Below are 18,517 nucleotides of genomic sequence, written 5' to 3'. Positions count from 1 at the left end.
TCAGAGCCCAAAAAAGCCAGAGGAATATCCACCATTTTGGAATCAACAAAGTTAGAAACAACACCATAAATATTCACTTACCTTTGATGATCTTCATCAGAAGGCACTTCCAGGAATCACAGGTCGACAATAAATGACTGATTTGTTCCATGACGTTCCATAATTTATGTCCAAATTGCCTCTTGTTAGTGTGTTCAGCCCAGTAATCCATCTTCATGAGGCGCGGACATTTTGTCCAGACAAAAACTCGAAAAATTCCATTATAGTCCTTTAGAAACATGTCAAACGATGTATTGAATCAATTGTTAGGATGTTTTTAACAAAAAAAACATCAATAATGTTCCAACCGGAGAATTATTTTGTCTTCAGAAAAGCATTGGAACGAGAGGTAACTCTGCATCATGAAACCGAGTCTCTCTGCCAGACCACTGACTCAAAGAGGTCTCATGAGCCCCTCCTTTATAGTAGAATCCTCAGAACAGTTTCCAAAGCCGGTTGACATCTAGTGGAAGCCCTAGGTAGTGCAACCTCATACATATCTCAATGTGTATTCGGTCTACCAAGCTTTGAAAAACTACAAACCTCAGATGTCCCACTTCCTGGTTGGATTTTTCTCAGATTTTCACATGCCATATGAGTTCTGTTATACTCACAGACATCATTTAAACAGTGTTAGAAGGTTGAGAGTGTTTTCCTTCCAATACTAATAATAATATTCATATATTAGCATGTGGGACAGAGTAGGAGGCAGTATACTCTGGGCACGTTATTCATCCAAAATGCTGACCCCTATCCTAAAAAGGTTAAACAATATACAATGAAGATCTGTGAAGTTATTTGGATTTTTATGAATTATCTTTGAAAGACAGGGTCCTGAAAAAGGGAGTTTGAAGGGAGTTTGAGTTTGTATATTTACACACCTATAAATACATACACATACAGACATAGACATATAAATACATTCATATACACATACAAACAGTTGAAGTCGGAAGTTTACATACACCTTAGCCAAATACATTTAAACTCAATTCTTCACAATTCCTGACATTTAATCCTAGTAAAAATTCCCTGTCTTAGGTCAGTTAGGATCACCACTTTATTTTAAGAATGTGAAATGTCAATTTAATGGTAGAGAGAATGATTGATTTCAGTTTGTATTTCTTTCATCACATTTCCAGTGCGTCAGAAGTTCGATTAGTATTTGGTAGCATTGCCTTTAAATTGTTTAACTTGGGTCAAATGTTTTAGGTAACCTTCCACAAGCTTCCTAAAATAAGTTGGGTGAATTGCGACACTGCTTTAACTTCTTGGTGACAGGGGGCAGTATTTTCACGTCCGGATGGAATGCATAACCAAATTAAACTGCCTGCTACTCATCCCCAGAAGATAATATATCCATATTAGTAGATTTGGATAGAAACCACTCTGAAGTTTCTAAAAAAGTTTGAATCATGTCTGAAACTCCGAGGACAACCCATTCAGATTTTTTATTTTTAGGTCACTCTTTTTTCAATGAGGTTTCATTGGAAATCCAGATTTCTAAGGGACCTTCCTGCAGTTCCTATCACTTCCACTGAATGTCAACAGTCTTTAGAAATTGGTAGAGGTTTTTCCTTTTTGTAATGAAGAAGTACGGCCGTCTTGAACAAGGGTAACTTGAAGTGTACTGTTAGATAGAGGCGCGTGACCAGAAAGCTACCTACAGTTTGTTTTCCTTCCGTATTGAACACAGATCATCCCGTCTACAATTTTATCGATTATTTACGTCAAAAAATACCTAAAGTTGTATTGCAAAAGTACTTTGAAATGTTTTGGCAAAGTTTACAGATAACTTTTGAGATATTTTGTAGTCACATTGCGCAAGTTGGAACCGGTGTTTTTCTGGATCAAACGCGCCAAACAAATGGACATTTTGGATATATATTGACGGAATTAATCGAACAAAAGACCATTTGAGATGTTTATGGGACATATTGGAGTGCCAATAAAAGAAGCTCGTCAAAGGTAAGGCATGAATTATATTTTTTATTGCGCCTGCAGGGTTGAAATATGCTTCTCTCTGTTTGTTTACGGAGGTGATATCCTCAGATAATAGCATCGTTTGCTTTCGCCAAAAAGTATTTTTGAAATCTGACATGTTGGCTGGATTCACAACAAGTGTAGCTTTAATTTGCTATATTACATGTGTGATTTCATGAAAGTTCGATTTTTATCGTAATTCATTTGAATTTGGCGCTCTGTATTTTCCCTGGCTTTTGGCCAGATGGGATGCTAGCTTCCCACATATCCCAGAGAGGTTAACTTCCTGACTGATGTCTTGAGATGTTGCTTCAATATATCGACATAATTTTCCTTTCCTCATGATGCCATCTATTTTGTGAAGTGCACCAGTCCCTCCTGCAGCAAAGCACCTCCACAACATGGTTGTGATGGTGTTCTTCGGCTTGCAAGCATCCCCCTTTTTCCTCTGGTCATTATGGCCAAACAGTTCTATTTTTGTTTCATCAGACCAGAGGACTTCAACTGTACAGTGCATACATACATACATACATACATACATACATACATACATACATACATACATACATACATACATACATACATACATACATACATACATACATACATACATACATACATACATACATACATACATACATACATACATACATACATACATACATACATATACATAAAAAAAAGATATGTACTTTATTTCTCTCCAACCCTACCACCCCTCCCCCAATTGGAGCAAAATAGAGAACAGCAACGCTTAGGCCTTTATTTCCAGCTCATTCATACTATATACATTTAATGAACACAGTCTATTTTACAATAGTTGTATTTCATTTGTTTTTAACTCTTGTCCTTCCTCTACCTTCAACCTCTCCCATATATTTGATTTCCATTTGCCATATCTTTCAAACTGTACTCTTTCAAAAAACATGAGTTATCTTCTTGTTATTGGTTGTTATTAGTAGCTTACCTTCAGCTCCATTCAACCCCTTCCCATCTATCTCTTAACACCATCCATATTGATATTTCACAAAAGCTCTGAACCTTTCCAATCCCATTGTTTCTACAGATTGTAAATTTAAAAAACATTTTTTTGCTAAAAGTGTTATTATATTATTGACCAATTGACTATGACAGATCGCCCAGTAATTCTATCTGCAGGGTTAGCTCCAGGTACCAAAACACACATGGACAGTACCAAAACAAATGATCTAATGATTCTCCCTCTTCTCAGCAAAGTGGAGCTGGGAAGGTTGTATCCCTCATATAAATAACATTCTGTTGGTTGCAAGAATTCTGAATAGTAATTTAAATTGTAAAATGCTACGTTTCGAATCCGGCGTCGTTTTGCTTATCAGTTCATAATCCATGTGTCATGGAATCAGTACGTCAAAAATCTCTTCCCAACAATTTTGCAGTCTATATGGCACGGCTGTTAATTTTTGGGGTCCTTAAATGAAACTGGTATACTTATTTTTTTATCACAATTTTCTTTAACCAATCGTGGTGTTTAAATTAGAATATATATATATATATATATATATATATATATATATTACCTTTATTTAACTAGGCAAGTCAGTTAAAAACAGATTCTTAATTACAATGACAGCCTACCCCAGCCAAAACTGGATGACGCTGGGACAATTGTGACCTGCCCTATGGGACTCCCAATCTCAGCCAGATGTGATACAGCCTGAATTTGAACCAGGGACTGTAGTAACGCCTCTTGCACTGATATGCAGTGCCTTAAAATTCTGCGCCACCCGGGAGCCCAAGTGCAGGGCCGACAGACAAGTTCCTTACTTTTTCCCCCTTCCACTTTCATTTTCGTGATAATGCCACAATTAGTAGGTTGTAATTGTGGGTAGAGCAGATGTTTCCATAGGTTTTAGTTAGCTGCATGTATGACAACTCCACCAGTCATATTTATGATATAATTTATAAAGATTTTTACCTTTTTTTAATTAAAAATAAAGTTTTTTTAATCAATTAGTATATTTGAGTTGAACCACAATATTTGTTGTATTATTTGTTCTGTCTTTTCTGGTGGATTAATTTCAATGAAGGGAACAAGGCCTTTCTTGAACATAGGTTTTAGATATTCTTACTAATCTGCTAGGGAACCTTTTCGGATTTAAGTATAACTTTTGTATGACTGAAGCCTTTAGTGAGTGGTCTAATGCTTTAATATTTAAACATTTCAGTCCTCCGAATTCATGTTCAATATATAAATGGGCCCATTTTATTTTGTCTGGCTTGCCGTGCCAAATAAAATGGAATCATTTTTTCTCACATAATTTAAAAAACTGTTTGCTAGGTGTAGGCAAGACCATAAGCAAATAGGTACTCTGGGATATGACTAAAGAGATAATCAGGGTGATTTTTCCACAAATACAAAGATATATACCTTTCCATTTTTTCAAAATTTCGATAAAAATGTATTTATATACCGAGTATAGGTACATCACCATCAGACCATTTTATTGGTAAACTACATGGTAAAGTAAAAGTAGTATTTTGTAATTATCCAATATGTAATCCAGAGTTTAGAATCCAGAGTATAGAACAATTATCTAGATCCTCTATGAGGCTGTGGAGGTATCCTAGTTGTGGATTTAAAAGAAAACATGAAGCATCAGCGTACAATGACACCTAATGTTCTAATCCCTTGAAATGATTGTTGAATCTGATTTTAACAGCTAACATTTCGAAAGCAATAATAAATAAGTATGCCGAGAGTGGACAACCTTGTTTTACTCCTCTTGACAGTTCAAAACTTTCTGAGAAGTAGCCAATATGTACTATTTTACACCTGCTCTTTGTCTGTGTACTCCAGGTGATCCAGCGAAGGGAAGATGGCTCAGTCAACTTCTTTAGAGGTTGGGACTCCTACCGCGAGGGATTTGGAAAAATCACTGGAGAACACTGGCTCGGTAAGTGTGTGTGTCCCTTTTGTAAGTGCATGATCAAGAAGCACCTTGGCCCAATTCTTGGTTCCAGGACCATAGCTGAGTAGGATAATGATTTGAGTGCTGATAAAATACTCAGGACCATGAGGGTAAATGTGGGTAGTAAATGTGGTTTGAGGCAAAGTCACGATTATTCATCTAAAAACATTTAACCACAGATACAACAGGAGACTGTCAGAGCACCACAGAGTACTCTTCCAACTCCTCATTCAGAGGGTGTAGTTGTCTTCTTAGCCCGTGAAATATAAAGTAGTGTACAGGCTAGAAAGGGATTTACAAGCTGCTGCTGCTGCTTCCTGCGCCATCCACTTTCTCCCTTCCCTTCCCTTCCCTCACTCTCTCTCTCTCTTCTTTTCTTGCCATTTGTCTCCCAGCCCTGTTCTCACTCCCCTTTCCTGTGCTTTGTTGATAAAGCCTGTTCTTAGTGTGCCTGCATGTTCCTGGAGTCCAAGCTGTATGCTTACAGACTAAATAGTGTGTACTTTTCTTTGTAGCTTCAGAAGTGTGTTCCGTAGACGTAGCCTGCTTTGCTGTTGTCCTGTATCTTCAGTATTGCAGTACTGCCTGCCTGTGTAACTATGTACTGTATCTGCTACAGTGTGTCCTGTCCTGCAGCCATACTGTGCTGCCAGTAGATGATCTTAGTGTGATTTTACAGTGCCTTTGGAAAGTATTCAGAAGCCTTGACTTTTCCACATTTTGTTACATTACAGCCTTAATATAAAATTGATTAAATAATACAATTTCCTCAGATATCTAAACACAATACCGCGTTGACAAACAGTTTTTTATAATTTTTTGCAAATGTGTTAAAAATAAAAAAACAGCTATGTTTGGCTTTTTTCCATACAGTTAAAGTCGTAAGTCTACATACACTAGGTTGGAGTGATTAAAATTCATTTTTAAACCACTCCACATATTTCTTATTAACAAACTACAGTTTTTGCATGACACAAGTCATTTTTCCAACAATTGCTTACAGACAGATTATTTCACTTATAATTCACTGTATCACAATTCCAGTTGGTCAGAAGATTACAAACACAAACTTAACTGTGCCTTTAAACAGCCTGGAAAATTCCAGAAAATTATGTCATGGCTTTAGAAGCTTCTGATAGGCTAATTTATATCATTTCAGTCAATTGGAGGTGTACCTGTGAATTTAATTCAAGGCCTACCTTCAAACTCAGTGCCTCTTTTCTTGACATTATGGGAAAAGCAAAATACATCAGCCAAGAACTCAGAAAAAAATTGTAGACATCCACAAGTCTGGCCCATCCTTGGGAGCAATTTCCAAACGCCTGAAGGTACCACATTCATCTGTACAAACAATAGTATGCAGGTTTAAACACCATGGGACCATGCAGCTGTCATACTGCTCAGGAAGGAGATGCATTCTGTCTCCTAGAGATGAATGTACTTTGGTGCCAGAACAGCAGCAAAGGACCTTGTGAAGATGCTGGAGGAAACAGGTACAAAATGATCTATATCCACAGTAAAACGAGTCCTATCTCGACATAACCTGAAAGGCCGCTCAGTAAGGAAGTAGCCACTGTTCCAAAAACGCCACAAAAACACCAGACTGCGGTTTGCATCTGCACATGGGTCAAAGATTGTACTTTTTGGAGAAATGTCCTCTTGTCTGATGAATAAAAAATGGAACTGTTTGGCCATAATGACTATCGTTATGTTTGGAGGAAAAAGGGGAGGCTTGCAAGCCGAAGGACACCATCCTAACTGTGAAGCACAGGGATGGCAGCATCATGTTGTAGGGGTGCTTTGCTGCAGGAGGGACTGGTGCATTTCACAAAATAGATGGCATCATGAAGAAAGGAAAATTGTGTAGATACATTGAAGCAACATCTCAAGACATCAGTTAAAGCTTGGTCGCAAGTGGGTCTTCCAAATGGACAATGACCTCAAGCATATACTTCCAAAGTTGTGGCAAATGGCTTCAGGACAACAAAGTCAAGGTATTGGAGTGGCCATCAGAAAGCCCTGATGTCAATCCCATAGAAAATGTGTGGGTCAATCTAAAGAAGCGTGTGCGAACGTGGAGGCCTACAAACCTGACACCAGGTCTGTCAGGAGGAATGGGCCAAAATTCACCCAATTTATTGTGGGAAGCTTGTGGAAGGCTACCCAAAATGTTTGACCCATGTTAAACAATTTAAAGGCAATGCTACCAAATACTAATTGACTGTATGTAAACTTGTCCGACTGGGAATGTGAGGAAAGAAATAAAAGCTGAAATAAATAATTATCTCTACTATTATTCTGACATTTCACATTCTTAAAAAAAGTAATTGATCCTAACTGACCTAAGACAGTGCATTTTTACTAGGATTAAATGTCAGGAATTGTGAAAAACTGAGTTTAAATGTATTTGGCTAAGGTGTATCTAAACTTCCAACTTCAACTGTAAGTATGCAGGTCCTTCGATATGAGACTCGAAATTTAGCTCAAGTGGACCCTGTTTCCATTGATCATCCTTGAGATGTTTTTACAACTTGATTGGAGTCCACCTGTAGTAAAAATCAATTCAACACCATGTCAGAGCAAAAACCAAGCCATGATGTCGAAGGAATTGTCCATAGAGCTCCAAGACAGGATTGTGTCAAGGAGCAGATCTGGGGAAGGATACCAAAACATTTATGTAAAGTAAAGGGTCTGAATACTTATATAAATGTAATATTTCAGTTTATTTGTAATAGATTACATATTTTTCTTCTAAAAACAGGGGTATTGTGTGTAGATTGATGAGGGAAAAAAACAATTTAATACAATTTAGATTATGGCTGCAACCTAACAAAATGTAGAAAAAGTCAAGGGATCTGAATACCTTCTGAAGGTACTGTGTATCCGCAGTACTGTGGTGTGTTCTGCCCATGTATCTGTAGAAGTAGTAGTGTGTACTGTAGACTGACCATGTAGTTGTCAGACAGTTCTTCTCAGATATGCTCTGCCTGTGTAGGTAGGTGACTCTACGGGTTTGTATCTGCAGTGTTTTTAGCTGTAATGTGATGTCTCCACCTCCGTCTGATGTAGAAAAGGTCATCCCATCTTTTGCAGCGGCTCGTTAAAGACAAACTAACGACCGCCGAGGGAACAAAGGAGGAAAAGCTATGTTTTTTTGCCCCAATCTCTTTCCTTTCTCCCTCTCTCTGTCCGCCCCTCGACGCAACTAAAAAAATATAACCAAGGCGCAGAGTTTAGCGCTTTTGTCGTGCCATAATTGAGATGTTAAACCCCTTTAGCGGTGTACGTACATGTGATTGCAGGAGAGGTGAGAAGAGGTGTGTGCGCGGGAATGCATTTATGTCTGTCTGTCTGTCTGTGTGATGGGAGGTGCCCAAAACTCAAAGACTAGTGTTTTGGGATGACAGTCCTGTCTGTGTCAGAACCCTGAGATTGTCGAGTTCTCCAAAAACCACGGGCGGGGGAAGAGAGGGAGAGAGGGAGAGCTATATAGAGAGAGCACTCTGGACACAGCAGGGTCGAGAAAACACTTGATAAATCCTTTTATAGCCAGCAGGCACGGCCCTCATCCTCTCCTGCTGGTTCTGTCCTTCTCTCTGCCTCTATCCGATGTAGGAGGGCTGTGGTAGAGGTCTACAATTGGTTTAGGGAGGTTGGCAATGACACTTTTTTGAAAGATGCCAGTTGTAGTTTATTAAATAGACTTGTCGATTGATGAGGGAAAACAACGATTTAATACATTTTAGAATAAGGCTGTAAACTGAGTTTAGCTCACACAGACAGTTTTTACCCTGCATTTTTGCTCTGGGTTTCTGTACAGCACTTAACTCAAAAAATTTTGATTTGAATATATTACTTAACTCAAAATTGTCTGTGACTCATCCATAAGTGAAGACCACCTGTCTTCATTCTAGTTTCTCTCTCTCTCAATGTACCCCCTTCTCTGTGTGTGTGTGTGTGTGTGTGTGTGGGAGGGGGGTTCTTCACCTCTCAGATCAATAAAAAAACACCACCAGAAACTCAGTAAATTAACTCCCCAACCCATAGTACCAGTCTCTCAGCAAAGGTGTAACAATCTTCCAACACAGCAGGGACTCCACAGCACAACTACAAACATTGTACGCTGAACACCTGCATAGGAATACAATACACTATTGTATATAAATAGAAGTGTGTCAATTTGACATCCAACCATTATACACAGTGTACAAAACATGAGGAACACCTTCCCAATATTGAGTTGCACCACCTTTTGCCCTCAGAGCAGCCTCAATTTGTTGGGGCATGGACTCTATAAAGTGTCGAAAGCGTTCCACAGGAATGCTGGCCGATTGGTAGTGGACCATTCTTGATACACATAGGAAACTGTTGAGTGTGAGAAACCCTGCAGCGCTTCCAGTTCTTGACACACTCAAAGCAGTGTGCCTGGCACCTACTGGCATACCTCGTTCAAAGGCACTTAAATATTTTATTTTGCCCATTCACCCTCTGAATGACAGACATACACAATCCATGTTGCGGTCCAAACACTTAAAAGACACACCCTCATACACTTATGCCCTTAGGGGAATCCCCCTCGCCATCTTGGAGGGTTGTCCAAATGATTAGCCAAGCAAGGGAAGTTTGCAACGTAAGCCCCTCAGCCCTTATTTTTAGTCGGCTTTGCGAGTGTCAGGAATGTTGTTGTAAGAATCGGCCCAAGGCGCCTTGCGACCTTTCGGTTACTAGTCCAACGCTCTAACCACTAGGCTACCCTGCCGCCCCATTTTCCCTCATTGATGTCACCTGTTAAATCCACTTCAATCGGTGTAGAGGCGCCTTGGGCCGATTCTTACAACAACATTGTTGTTTAACAGCCTTGAGATAGAAGCTGTTTTTCAGTCTCTCGGTCCCTGCTTCGATGCACCTGTACTGACCTCGCCTTCTGGATGATAGTGGGGTGAACAGGCAGTGGCTCGGGTGGTTGTTGTCCTTGATGATCTTTATGGCCTTTCTGTGACATCGGGTGGTGTAGGTGTCCTGTAGGGCAGGTGGTTTGCCCCCGCTGATGCGTTGTGCAGACCTCACTACCCTCTGGATAGCCTTATGGTTATGGGCGGAGCAGATGCCGTACCAGGCGGTGATACAGCCCGACAGGATGCTCTTGATTGTGCATCTGTAAAAGTTTGTGAGTGCTTTAGGTGACAAGCCAAATTTCTTCAGCCTCCTGTGGTTGAAGAGGCGCTGCTGCGCCTTCTTCACCACGCTGTCTGTGTGGGTGGACCAATTCAGTTTGTCCGTGATGTCTACTCAGAGGAACTTAAAACTTACTACCCTCTCCACTACTGTCCTGCCGATGTGGATAGTGGGGTGCTCCCTCTGCTGTTTCCTGAAGTCCACGATCATCTCCTTTGTTTTGTTGATGTTGCGTGTGAGGTTATTTTCCTGACACCACAATCCGAGGGCCCTCACCTCCTCCCTGTAGGCCATCTTGTCGTTGTTGGTAATCAAGCCTACCACTGTAGTGTCATCTGCAAACTTTATGATTGAGTTGGAGGCGTGCATGGCCACACAGTTGTGGGTGAACAGGGAGTAGAGGAGAGCGCTCAAAATACACCCTTGTGGAGCCCCAGTGTTGAGGATCAGCAGGGTGGAGATGTTTTTACCTACCCTCGCGGCACGTCAGGAAGTCCAGTACCCAGTTGCACAGGGTGAGGTCGAGTCCCAGGGTCTCGAGCTTGATGACGAGTTTGGAGTTTACTATGGTGTTAAATGCTGAGCTGTAGTCGATGAACAGCATTTTCACATAGGTATTCCTCTTGTCCAGATGGGTTAGGGCAGTGTGCAGTGCGGTTGCAACGTCTGTGGACCTATTGGGGCGGTAAGCAAATTGGAGTGGGTCTAGGGTGTCAGGTTGGGTGGATGTCATATGGTCCTTGACTAGTCTCTCAAAGCACTTCATGATGACGGAAGTGAGTGCTACTACCGCCCCGGTAGTCGTTTAGCTCAGTTACTTTAGCTTTCTAATGGTTACTTTAGCTTTAACAATGGTGGCCCTCTTGAAGCATGAGGGGACAGCAGACTGGGATAAGGATTGATTGAATATGTCCATAAATACACCAGCCAGCTGGTCTGCGCATGCTCTGAGGACGCGGCTGGGATTGCCGTCTGGTCCTGCAGCCTTGTGAGGCTTAACATGTTTAATTGTTTTACTCACGTCGGCTGCAGCGAAGGAGAGTCCGCAGGTTTTGGTAGTGTCAGCCGTGTCAGTGGCACTGTATTGTCCTCAAAGCGAGCAAAGAAGTTGTTTAGTCTGTCTGGGAGCAAGACATCCTGGTCCGTGATGGGGCTGGTTTTCTTTTTGTAATCCGTGGTTGACTGTAGACCCTGCCACATACCTCTTGTGTCTGAGCCATTGAATTGCGACTCCCCTTTCTCTATACTGACGCTTAGCTTGTTTGATTGCCTTGCGGAGGGAATAGCTACACTGTTTGTATTCTGTCATGTTTCCGGTCACCTTGCCCTGATTTAAAGCAGTGGTTCGCGCTTTCAGTTTCGCGCGAATGCTGCCATCAATCCACGGTTTCTGGTTTGGGAATGTTTTAATAGTTGCTGTGCTTACTTGCTAATAAACTCGCTCACCGATTCAGAGTATTCGTCAATGTTGTTGTTTGATGCAATGCGGAACATATCCCAGTCCTGGTGATCGGAGCAATCTTGAAGCGTGGAATCAGATTGGTCAGACCTGAGTGCGGGAGCTTCCTATTTTAGTTTCTGTCTATGGGCTGGGAGCAACAAATATGAGTCATGGTCAGCTTTTCCGAAAGGAGGGCAGGGGAGGGCCTTATATGTGTCGCAGGTATTTCAAATAAGAAACTTATCATCAAGCTTTGATAATTTGAATCAGCTGTGTAGTGTTTGGACAAAAACACAAAATGCACCCTTTTGGGTCCCAAGGACCTTGTTTGGGGAAACGCTGGTCTATGTAATGGAAAAAGCAATGTTGTGTTTTTTGCCCAAACACTACAAACACTATAGCACCAAACAGGTTCCATTTCGATCCGTATGAGGATGGTTCATTATTAAACCTTCAAAAAATGGTTCTATATAAGCACCAAAAAGGGTTCCACTATGGTTACAAGTAGTATTTAGAAGAAAAACATGTGTGTGTGGAGTGTCTGTATTCTGCTCACGCAGCAGAGATCTGTAAAGGGCTACATCTCTACAAAGAGAGCAGACAAATAAAAGAACAGTCTGAATCCTGGGAGGACGAGAGGCTATTGTGCTCCTTCTCATTTTGTCATTCTGTCAGACATTCACTTTACATGGCTGGGACAGGCTAGGGAAAGCCACACAATCAGCAATCATCCAGAGCTTCTCCATTCACAGACCTTTTGATTCACTCCTCTCCTTCCTCGCTTCTCTCCCCTATGCTCCCCCCTCCGTCCATGCTGTTATCTTCATCCAACCTCCTAACAGTCTGTTCCCTGGCCCAAGATCGGTTCTGCCCCATTCAGCGTAATGTCATCCGAAAGCATCCCTCCTTATCTCTCTGGATGTCCCCCCTCACTTCTCTCACCCTTCCTCACATCTCTCCATGTCGCCCTTCACTCCTCACACCACTCGCTGGCCTCCACGTCCAGTGTCATCAGAAAATGCCCCTAAATGCCTACCTCTCCCATCCACTGGCTCAACCTATAGGCATGCCTAAAGGACCTAACCTAGCCGCTCCCCCCATTGTACCTATGCCCCCATACCTTCTTCACTCCCATCCAGCTTTCTCATCTCCTCGTCTTTCTCCCTGGCCTCCACCTAGACCTCAGCCCCTCTCACCTCCATCCATCCCATGTCATCACAAAGCGTGTCTGAATACAGAACCAGGCAAGCAGAATCAGCAGCTCTGCTGTAGAAAAAAAAGAAGTTTCGCCTCAATCACATCTGGCATCATCTGCCCTCAGGTCATCTCCGCTTCTGACAGCATGGGGTTAGAGGTCGAAGGCATGTACCAATTATAGTGAGAGGAGGGAGAAGAGGGAGGAGAGGGGAGAAGACGAGGACAGGGGATCGACCGTGCAGAGGGAGTTTTATTCTCCTGGTATTTAACAGAAATATAGATAAAACGATAGGTGATCTCTCTGTGGCTCATTAGGAGGGAAGGGCTGAGGGAAGGCATCAGTGGCTCTGCATGTAAATGTCAACCCTCCATCCCCTCCATCATGCAAGAGGGAGGGAGGAGTGTGTGTATACAGTGCCTTCAGAAAGTATTCACACCCTTTGACTTTTTCCAAATTTTGTTATGTTACATGGTGTGATTAAAATTGATTTCATTGTCATTTTTGTCAAATATCTACACAAAAATACTCTCTAATGTCAAAGTGTAAGAAAAATTAAATTACATGTAAAATAAAACAATATACTGTATCTTGTATTACGTAAGTATTCAACCCCCTGAGTCAATACATGTTAGAATCACCTTTGGCAGCGATTACAGCTGTAAGTCTTTCTGGGTTAGTCTTTAACAGCTTTGCACATTATTATTTTTACAATTCTTCATGCTCTGTCAAGTTGATCGCTGCTAGAAAGCCATTTTCAAGTCTTGTCATAGGTTTTCAAGCTGATTTAGGTCAAAACCGTAACTAGGCTAACTCACAAACATTCACTGTCGTCTTGGTAAGCAAGTATATTTAGGAAGCAGTGGAGCGGGGGTCCAGGGCAGGGAAGCAGGACTGATGAGACGAGGGACTGGAGACAGGGACCAGAGTCAGAGTGGACAGGACTGTAGCGGGGAGAAAAGCAGCGTCAGTCTAGGGAAAAACAGGCACAACAAGATAAAAATATTTATGCAGGAACAATCGGCTTGAAACGCAGACTGACTGAGCAGAGGCTTTGATTATCGAACAGGTTGCAGCTGGTGGAGATCTGCTCTGCCTCCAGCACACCTGTCTCCACTCACACAATCAATACACAGAGAGAGAGAGAGAGAGAGAGAGAGAGAGAGAGAGAGAGAGAGAGAGAGAGAGAGAGAGAGAGAGAGGGAGAGGGAGAGGGAGAGAGGGAGAAAGCGAGAGAGAGAGGGAGAAAGCACTGGGGGAGTTGCTGCAAGTTAGAGAGACACAGGATGAGAAGTAGAGGGTATGGCAGGAGAAGATTTCGCAAACACTTTGAAATTCAGGATATGAAGAAAAACATTTTGTCACATGTTTTGCAGTTTTACTTTAGTTTTACTTTATTACAAAAAGGAAGCGTGTTTTGGAATGTGTGTATTCTGTACAGGCTTCCTTCTTTTCACTCAGTCATTTAGATTAGTATTGTGAAGTAACTACAATGTTGATCCAGCCTCAGTTTTCCCCTATCACAGCCATTAAACTATTTAACTGTTTTTAAGACACCATTGGCATTATGGTGAAATCCCTGAGCGGTTTCCTTCCTCTCCGGCAACTGATTTAGGAAAGACACCTGTATCTTTGCAGTGACTGGGTGTATTGATTTACCATCCAAAGTGTAATTAATAACTTCAGCATGTTTGTTTTACTCATCTACCAATAGGTGCCCTTCTTTGCAAGGCTGCAAGGCATTAGAAAACCTCCAACGGCCAAATAACGGCCAAATAATCTTACTACAAAATATTCATATTCATGAAATCACAAGTGAAATATAGCGAAACACAGCTTAGCCTTTTGTTAATCACCCTGTCGTCTCAGATTTTGAAATTATGCTTTACAGCCAAAGCAAGACAAGCGTTTGTGTAAGTTTATCGATAGCCTAGCATAGCATTATGTCCAGCTAGCAGCAGGAAGCTTGGTCACCAAAATCAGAAATGCAATAAATTTAACCGTTTACCTTTGATGATCTTCGGATGTTTTCACTGACGAGACTCCCAGTTAGACAGCAAATGTTCCTTTTGTTCCATAAAGATTATTTTTATACCCAAAATACCTCCGTTTGTTTGTCACGTTATGTTGAGAAATCCACAGGAAATAGCGGTCACGACAACTCCCCCCAAAAAATCCAAATTAGATCCAAAATATTGACAGAAACATGGCAAACATTTTTTAGAATCAATCCTCAAGGTGTTTTTCAAATATCTATTCGATAATATATCAACCGGGACAATTGGCTTTTCAGTAGGAGCGAGAGGATAAACGACTACCTCTGTCTTTTACGCAATAATCACTCTGAGAGCCCTCATCTGGCCATTAACTCAATGTAGTCGTTTACGCTCATTCTTCAACATAAAGGCGTGAAACTATGCCAAAATGCTGTAGACACCTTAGGGAATACGTAGAAAAAAAGGAATCTGGTTGATATCTCTTTCAGTGGCCAATACGGGTGCATAGGAACACAACGGTTTCAAAATAAGAGGCACTTCCAGATTGGATTTTCCTCAGGGTTTCGCCTGCAACATCAGTTCTGTTATACTCACAGACAATATTTTGACAGTTTTAGAAACTTTAGAGTGTTTTCTATCCTAAGCTGTCAATTACATGCATATTCTAGCATCTGGTCCTGAGAAATAGGCGGTTTACTTTGGGAACGTTATTTTTCCCCCAAAAAAATAGTGCCCCCTAGTTTCAAGAGGTTAAGCAAATGTTTACTCCTGAATGTATTTAGACTTGCCATAACAAAGGGTTGAATACTTATTGACTTACAACATTTCAGCTTTTTCATTTTTCATTTAAGAAATATATATTTTTAAATACCCTTTGACATTATAGGCTAGTCTAAAGTTTCAAGTTTGGGGAAAAACATTTTTCAACCGCCTCATTGATTGAAAAGAAAAATGATGTATGCTAGTAGTTCTATTAACTTAGGATCGATTTCATCCCAACAACCAGATCCCCTTAGCCGGTTTTGACACCTTATAACTCAGTTGTAAATTAGGCAGGAGGGGAATCTCTCCCTTTGCTCCTCAGTATTGGGAATTAAATGTGCTTTGTCCTCCGGAGAACTTTAGCTGTCAAAACGTTTTCGTCCAAAAAGTGAACAATGGAACATTATTTTTATCATGAGAATGTTTGGAATTGTCAATGGGGACCTAAATAATAATAATATAATATTGTTTATTTTCTTGTGATGTTATTAAAAACTATATTAAATACATTTGTGTAGAACTGAATAATCAGAAAAGGCTGGGGTTCTTCAAGAAGTCTGCGACATTCAGAATGAGACTGATATGAGGTATTGATAAATAAGTGACTGTTATCGATATGCAGTTGAAGACAGAAGTTTACATACACCTTAGCCAAATACATTTAAACTCAGTTTTTCACAATTCCTGACATTTAATCCTAGTAAAACATTCCATGTCCTACATCAGTTAGGATCACAACTTTATTTTAAGAATGTGAAATGTCAGAATAATAGCAGAGAAAATGATTTCATCACATTCCAAGTGGGTCAGAAGTTTACATGCACTCAATTAGTATTTGGTAGCATTGCCTATAAATTGTTTAACTTGGGTCAAATGTTTCGGGTAACCTTCCACAAGGCTTCCCACAATACGTTGGGTGAATTTTAGCGCGTTCTTCCTGACAGAGCTGGTGTAACTGAGTCAGGTTTGTAGGCCTCCTTGCTCGCACACTTTTTAAGTTCTGACCACCAATTTTATATAGGATTGAGGTTAGGGCTTTGTGATGGCCACTCCAGTACCTTGACTTTGTTGTTCCATTTTGCAACAATTTGGAAGTATGCTTGGTGTCATTGTCAATTTGGAAGACCCATTTGCAAACAAGCTTTAACTTCCAGACTGATGTCTTGAGATGTTGCTTCAATGTATCCACATCATTTTCCCCCCTCATTTTGCCATCTATTTTGTGACCAGTCCCACCTGCAGCAAAGCACCCCCACAATATGATGCTCCCACCCCCATGCCTCACAATTGGGATGGTGTTCTTTGGCTAGCAAGCCTCCCCCTTTTTCCTCCAAACAAACAATTGTCATTATGGCTAAACAGTTCTATTTTTGTTTCATCAGAGCAGAGGACATTTCTCCAAAAAGAGCATTCTTTGTCCCCATGTGCAGTTGCAAACAGTAGTTCTTAATGCCTGTTTAGGAGCAGTGGCTTCTTCCTTGCTGAGCCACCTTTCAGGTTATGTCGATATAGGAATCGTTTTACTGTGGATATTAATACATTTGTAACTGTTTCCTCCAGCATCTTCACAAGGTCCTTTGCTGTTGTTCTGGGATTGATTTGCACTTTTCTCACCAAAGTACATTCATCTCCAGGAGAAAGAATTTGTCTCCTTCCTGAGCGGTATGACGGCTGCATGGTCCCATGGTGTTTATAATGCGTACTATTGTTTGTACAGATGAACACGGTACCTTCAGGCGTTTGGAAATTGCTCACAAGGATGAACCAGACTTATGGAGGTCTACAATTGTTTTCTGAGGTCTTGGCTGATTTCTTTTGATTTTCCCATGATGTCAAGCAAAGAGGCACTGAGTTTGATCGTAGGTCTTGAAATACATCCACAGGTACACCTCCAAATGACTCAAATTATGTGTTCCAAGCTGTTTAAAGGCACAGTCAATTTAGTGTATGTAAACCTCTGACCCACTGGAATTGTGATACAGGGAATTATAAGTTAAATAATCTGTCTGTAAACAATTGTTGGAAAAATTACTTCTGTCATGCCCAAAGTAGATGTCCTAACTGACTTGCCAAAACTATAGTTTGTTAACAAGAAATTTGTGTAGTGATTGAAAAAATAGTTTTAATGACTCCAACCAAAGTGTTTGTAAACTTCTGACCTAAACTGTATAACAAATATTTATTTATCTTCGTAGTTGGTCTAGGGTCCTTTTTTTCTCCAGAATTTCCGCCTGGCTGACGTGCTCAAAGTAAACTGCCTGTTACTCAGGCCCAGAAGCCAGGATATAATGGTAATGATGCATATATGTCATGCAGGTGAATGAGGACCCAAAAGCGACTTGGCGAAAACAGAGTCTTTAATCCAGTAAAGTAATTCTACAAACATAAGACATAATTCCACTCGTAATGACGAGAACAGACTGGAGACTCGATCAAGAACTGCAGGTTGCCTCGGGAAGGCACTTGAACCTAGCAGACTCAGACACCTGCTCTCCACGCAGCATCTGAGGGAAACACGACACGACAGGGCGATACACAGACACAGCACGGTGAACAATAGACAAGGATCCGACAGGACAGGAACGGAAAACAAGGGAAGAAATAGGGACTCTAATCAGGGGAAAAGATAAGGAACAGGTGTGGGAAGACTAAATGATTGATTAGGGGAATAGGAACAGCTGGGAGCAGGAACGGAGCGATAGAGAGAAGAGAGAGAGGGAGGAAGAGAGAAAGAGGGGAACGAACCTAAAAAGACCAGCAGGGGGAAACGAACAGAGGGAAAAGCAAAATGACAAGACAAAATAAGACAAAACATGACAATATAATTGGTACCATTGAATATCAAACACTTTGAAGTTTGTAAAAATGTAAAAATAATCTATGAGAGTATAACACAATTGATATGGTCAGAGAAAATCCAAAGAAAGACCTACCATAATGTTTTTGAGAACCCATGCTCCTACAATGGAAAGCTATG

At 40.9% G+C, this 18,517-nt stretch overlaps 1 protein-coding gene across 3 annotated transcripts in view; it reads left to right on the top strand.

The window, feature by feature from the left end:
• Positions 1 to 18,517, top strand: part of fibcd1b (fibrinogen C domain containing 1b) — a 267,476-nt gene that overhangs the window by 162,886 nt on the left and 86,073 nt on the right. For all 3 annotated transcript variants that reach the window (XM_046317760.1, XM_046317761.1, XM_046317759.1), the window contains one exon: positions 4,859 to 4,955. In XM_046317760.1, coding sequence (XP_046173716.1) covers positions 4,859 to 4,955 — 97 coding nt within the window. The remainder of the gene's footprint in view (positions 1 to 4,858; positions 4,956 to 18,517) is intronic.

Source organism: Oncorhynchus gorbuscha, linkage group LG20 (genome assembly GCF_021184085.1).
Source record: "Oncorhynchus gorbuscha isolate QuinsamMale2020 ecotype Even-year linkage group LG20, OgorEven_v1.0, whole genome shotgun sequence".
In the NCBI taxonomy this organism is placed as follows: domain Eukaryota; kingdom Metazoa; phylum Chordata; class Actinopteri; order Salmoniformes; family Salmonidae; genus Oncorhynchus; species Oncorhynchus gorbuscha.
This window is presented reverse-complemented; position numbering and strand designations above follow the sequence as displayed.